Below are 5272 nucleotides of genomic sequence, written 5' to 3'. Positions count from 1 at the left end.
TTCCAGTGTACCATGTAGGAGCTCCAGCGGTGGAACTCTGCCTTCCACTGGCGCTCCGCCTCGTCCAACGTGTCTGCGGCCACGGCGCCCGGCAAATGGGTTGGAGGAGACAAAGGGAAGGTCGGGGAACGAACAAGGTGGGGGGCGTGAGTGCAGGAGGATACAAAAACGCAGGACCGCACGCAGGAAGGTGGAAAGAGGATCAGGGGAATATGCGAAAGACGGAAGACCAGCGGAAGGATGAGGGTGGAGGCGGAGCCAGAGAAGGATGGCGGGAAGGATGGTGGGGGGGAGGAGAAAATGACCGGAAGATAGGGGGACAGAAAGGATCAGAAGAGGGAGGATCCGTGGGTTGGTGGGGAAAAGAGAAGAAACAGAAATGGTTGACGGTTATAGTTCCTCTAGGGGGTGCTATCTAGCTCCTGACCCTCACTCTCACACACACACCCCGCCCCCCGCTCAGGCTCCAAATAATTTTATAAAAAAAAAAATTTGGCTTTTTCATTTCCATTTAAACAACAAAGTCGTGTGGGTCCCTGAGACGGGTCGTAAGTCACCACCCCCTCCCAGCCTTGGCCAGTTTGAGTCTGTCTGAGAAGGGAGGGTGCGTTGGGTCAGAGATCCCTGAGTGAGGGCCCTTCCCCACTGTCCGACCACTCATTAGAGGGGCCCCCTGAGGCCGGAGGGGTAAGTGGCCTTGGTCACAGCCGCAGGAGCCGGGAGAGGAGGAGGAGGAAGAGGAGGAGAAGGAGGGGCAGGGGAAGGCCGGGCCTGGGCCTCGGGGCAGCCTCCCCGTGGGCGGGGCCTGAGCAGGTGCTGGGAGCCTTCGAGGCTGGGGGGGAGAAGAGAGGGGTTACACCCGGCCCGCTCCCATTCCCCTCTCTCTCTTCACGCCCCCTTTCTGCCCTCCTCCGCCCAGCCCCAGCCCGCTGGCCCCTGCCTACCGGTGGCGCTGAGCAATTTGGGTAGGAAGCGGTTCCAGAAGGCGCAGGCCTGGGCGCGCAGCCCTCGCCGCACCTCCAGTGGCCTCAGGTTCAGGCTCACATACTGCTGAGCTCCCGCCGTGTATGGTGGCCACTGCGGGACTTTGGGGTCTCGGGGGTCATTGGGGTCCCTTCGGAAGAAAAGGGACGGCTCAGCCTGGGGCAAGCCTGCCCCGCCCGCCCTTGGGACTGTGGTCTGAAGACCTAGAGCAGGGGGAGGCAGGCTGCTCCCTGACCCCGTGCCCTCTTATGCTCCTTGGAGAGCCCATGCCCTCCTCCCCACCACCTCCTTAACCCCTCTTTCTGGTCTCCTGAATCCTCCCATCATCTAGAGCCATCCCCGTCCTCCTGCCGTCCCTCTGTCTCCCTTTTCTTCTTTTACTGCTCCATCTTTGTCTTTGTTTCTCTGTTTAAAAAATTGAGCCCTTACTGTGTAACCAGGCCCAGTCCTCTCTCTGCAAACATCTTGTTTGCTTTTGGTAACACCCATGTGCTGTTGGATTTACAGTCCCCTTTTTGGGACAGGTAAACTGGTGTGTGAGTATCCATGCATGTGTGCATGCCACCCAGTTGCTAAAATCACCCCTGGGCCGATTGAATCTAGCTCTGTACAGTTCAAGCTCCTAAGTACTATGGTAACTCTTTTGTCTCCTTGTCTCTCTTTTCTTTGCTTCCCTCCCCCTCTGTCCTTGTCTCTTTAGGATCTGCTTCCCTGATGTCCAGTCTCCTTTGTCAGTCTGTCTCCCTCTTTGTCTCCTTTCTTTTGTGACCTTTTCCCTCCCTCTCTGGCCCTTTCTGTCTGTCTCTGCTTGTCTTCCTCTCTCTCTGTCCCCTGCTCTTGCTTCTCTGGCTCCTAGAGGCCCTCCTCCCCTCAGTACTGCTGACCCTGTGCGGGCGAAGTTGGCCCAGTATCTCATCAGTCGCTGAGCAAAGGTTCTCTCCTCGGCGGTATAGTTTAGTGAGGGTTCCAGAGGGAGCCCAAAGATGAACTCGATCTCGTAGCCATGGGGCACCCCCATCCAGAGGGGCCAGGAGAGCGTAGACGCACGGTGTTCAAAGATGTAGGCATAGACCCGAGCACCCTGGGCAGCCAGTCGCCCAGCCAGCTGGGCCACGGGGCACACGACGTTGTGATCGCCCACCACATCGCTCATGGCCTCTCTCAGGCGTGCGGGGTCCTCAGGGTTCAGCCAGTCTGTGTAATGCAGGACCACAGCCTCGGCAGCTAGGTCACTCGCCTGGGGGACCCCGACCCGCACCCCGGCCAGGAACTGGGCCCGGCTGATGAGAGATTCGTTGTCTTTGCTGAAGCCTGGGGCCCCGTAAACCAGAAAATAGGAGCCCTCATCCTTCACCACACCCACCAGCACCTGGGGGACAGGACGGAGGAAGGGGGTGGAGTGGGGGGCACAGACAGACAGGCAGACAGAAACAGATGGACAAAGAGCCAAAGAGAGCAATAGTTATAGACCCAGAACCATAGAGGAAGAGACTATAGGTTGGGGAAGGGACAGAGAGAAAGAGAAAATGCACCCACGTTTCTTTTTCTCTCTGTCCTACTGACCACCCTGGGATCTGAAGTCTCAGGGAAGGGGGGGTGGCCCAGAGGCCAGAAGCCCAGGCCTTTGGGAGTTGGGTCTTGAGGGGCCTTCATGCCTGGGTCCCTGGGGGGTGGGGGGGTGGGAGAACAGGCCTAGAGGAATCAGCTCCACCCCTTCCAGCCACTAGTCACCTGCAGCCCGTGGAAGTCTCCAGCATTGATGAGGGCCTCGGGTGTGTCACTGAGGAAGTCTCCATCCACCACAGGCACGAAGGAGAAGCGGAAGACACTTTCCTGAGGCAGCACATGCCACTCGTGGTCCACCAGGTCCTGAGCTGGTCGTGTCCTCAGGCAGGCAACCAGCTCTGTGTCATTGCCACCGGCACCACCCGGGGGACAGCCTACGAGCCGTGCCAGCAGTGTGGCCCTGCGGCGGGCCTCTCCCACACCCACTGTGGCCCAGGGGCCATTGGGTGCACCGCTCTGCAGCACAGCCCTGTGGAACAGGCCCCGGCTGGGAGGGGACAGCAGGTGCATGCCCACTGAGGCAGCACCGGCGCTTTCCCCAAACAGAGTCACTGACATTGGGTCTCCTCCGAAGGTTGCCACATTGTCCTGTACCCACTGCAGTGCCAGCCTCTGATCCAGTAGACCCACGTTGCCTGGGGCCTCCCGGCTCCCTGGTAAGGCCAAGAAGCCAAAGGCTCCTACCCGGTAGTTCATGGACACCAGCACGGTCCCCTCAGCCTGGGCCAGGAAGCGGCCATCATACACATCCAGGGAGGAGGCCCCACTGTAAAAGCCACCCCCATAGATCCAGACGAGGACAGGGGTGGGGGACACAGGCCGGGGGTATGGTGTCCATACATTGAGATAGAGGCAGTCCTCACTCAGCTCACGGTTGGGGTTCCACATCTCGGTGCCCTCAAAGCCAGGGTACAAGGTGTCCACATATTGGTAGCAGACACTTTGGAAGGCTGTGGCATCCAGCACCCCTGGCCAGGGCCGCTTGGGCTCCGGTGGCAGAAAGCGACGGGGGCCCACAGGTGGCTCTGCGAAGGGGATGCCCAGAAAAGCAGAGACAGGGCCCCCTGGGGCCATTAGGCGGATGCCCCGCAACTGGCCCCCACGCACCATCACCAGCAGCTCTGGGTCCTCAGCCTCTGCCCCTCCTCCCAGGAGGAAGAGGAGGAGGAGAAGGATTGGGGTAGCCAGGGAGGGCGTGTGCAGGGGACACCAGGGGGGCCTCATGGCTGCCAGGACAGGCAGGCTCTGCTGGGAGAAAGAAAGGCAGAGGGTGAAGGCCTGAGGCAGGCAGGACCAAGGAGATTAGGTAACACTCTTGCCCAGGGGTTATCACTGAGCTGCAGAGGAGGTGGGGCAGGCTGGTAGAGAGGAGGGAAATGGAGGGACACAAGCAGAGACAAGGGCACAGGCAGACGGAGAAGCAAGAGGGGACAGAGAACAGGCACACAGACACAACACCCAGGCAGCCGAATGCAGAGAACAGAGATGAGGCCAGGGATGAGGGCAATACCTTCCCCTGCCCCACAGAGGGCCCACCACCCTCACCTCCTTCCCCCAACTGGGTGGACTGGGTTGGGCCCAGCGTGAGCAGTGCGGGTACCCGCACCAGAGACCGCACCAGAGACCGCAGTCCACACACAGGCCACCCGACAGGGGTGGGGCCCTCACTGACGGGAGGCGCTGATCGGGAAGCTTGTGGTGGCGTGAAGGCGCAGGCTCTCTGGCGTCGGCCAGGGCCCGGACCCCGAGGGGTGGGTTGGGCATTCAGGGGTGTGGGAGCTGCAGGTCCCGGGGCACCCCAAATCCTGCTTACTCCACACCCTGCCCCACCCTGCCCCTCCTCATCCACTGCCTGGCACGGGGTACCCGTGGGTGTCGGTGAGCTGCGCACTCGCCTCGCCTAGCCTCAGGGAACAGGCTCGTCAGCCCCGTCCCCCCAGGACTCAAGTCCCCCATCCATCCGATGCTGCGGGGCACGCCGCCGCCAGTGGGGGGCAGTAGAGACCGAGAAAAGGACGGCGCTCCCCGCCCCGAGTCCGGGAGCCGGGAACTTGGGGCGGGGGTCTGGAGGCTCGCGGGCATTGCAGAGGTGTCTGAAGGGCGAACCGGGACGCCTGTGTTCTCGGAGCTCCGGAGATCCCCGGCTGAAGGGGCGAGGGCGCTATTTTGGGGCAGCAGCTGCTGCGGTTCCGGCATCTCCAGCCAAGGGATCAAAATTCCCCGGGTCGGAACTCCCCCCTCTCCCGGCGGTCACCTCTCACCCAGCCAACACCCGCCGCCCTGCGGCTGGGGGGTGGTGGTGGTGCTGGAGATTAACTAGGAAACCCGAGTGGGGCTAATTATAACTCGGGGCTTCCGCTGAGCCTCCCCTTTCCCCCAAATAGAGACGGAGTCCCCGTGGGAGGGGGACACCTGGGCCTCGAAGGGGGCTTCGGCTGGGCGCTGCGCAGGGGCGCTGGGGTTGCGGGCTCTGGAGGGGGGGCAGCCAGCCTGGCGCCAGGAACCTGCGCAGCCCGGGTTCCGCCCTAAGCAGGGGGCATCTGCCGGTGGTCTCAGACTTGAGGGCGGGCGGGGGAAGGGAAGCTCGGGGGTCCCCACAGGAATTCGAGAGCAGGGGCAGCCGGCCCCGCGGGGTGCCGGCTCCCGCACGGGCGACCGTAAGTATGCAGCGGAGAGGCAAGAGTTAAGGATGAGTGTGGAGCGGCGGGGGGCGTCTCTGGGC

At 62.0% G+C, this 5272-nt stretch overlaps 1 protein-coding gene across 1 annotated transcript; it reads right to left on the bottom strand.

The window, feature by feature from the left end:
• Window positions 1-79: 79 nt before the first annotated feature.
• ACHE (acetylcholinesterase (Yt blood group)) lies at window positions 80-5266 on the bottom strand. The gene is made up of 4 exons (XM_077758589.1): window positions 2716-5266; window positions 1869-2353; window positions 945-1114; window positions 80-832 (listed from the first exon to the last, which is right to left on the bottom strand). Exons 1-4 carry the CDS (start codon window positions 3772-3774, stop codon window positions 702-704), a joined length of 1845 nt encoding a protein of 614 aa, XP_077614715.1. The 5' UTR covers window positions 3775-5266; the 3' UTR covers window positions 80-701.
• Window positions 5267-5272: the final 6 nt, after the last annotated feature.

Source organism: Crocuta crocuta, unplaced genomic scaffold (genome assembly GCF_008692635.1).
Source record: "Crocuta crocuta isolate KB4526 unplaced genomic scaffold, BGI_CrCroc_1.0 scaffold273, whole genome shotgun sequence".
In the NCBI taxonomy this organism is placed as follows: Eukaryota; Metazoa; Chordata; class Mammalia; order Carnivora; family Hyaenidae; genus Crocuta; species Crocuta crocuta.
Note: the sequence above shows the minus strand (reverse complement) of the source record. Positions and strands in the feature narration are given on the sequence as shown.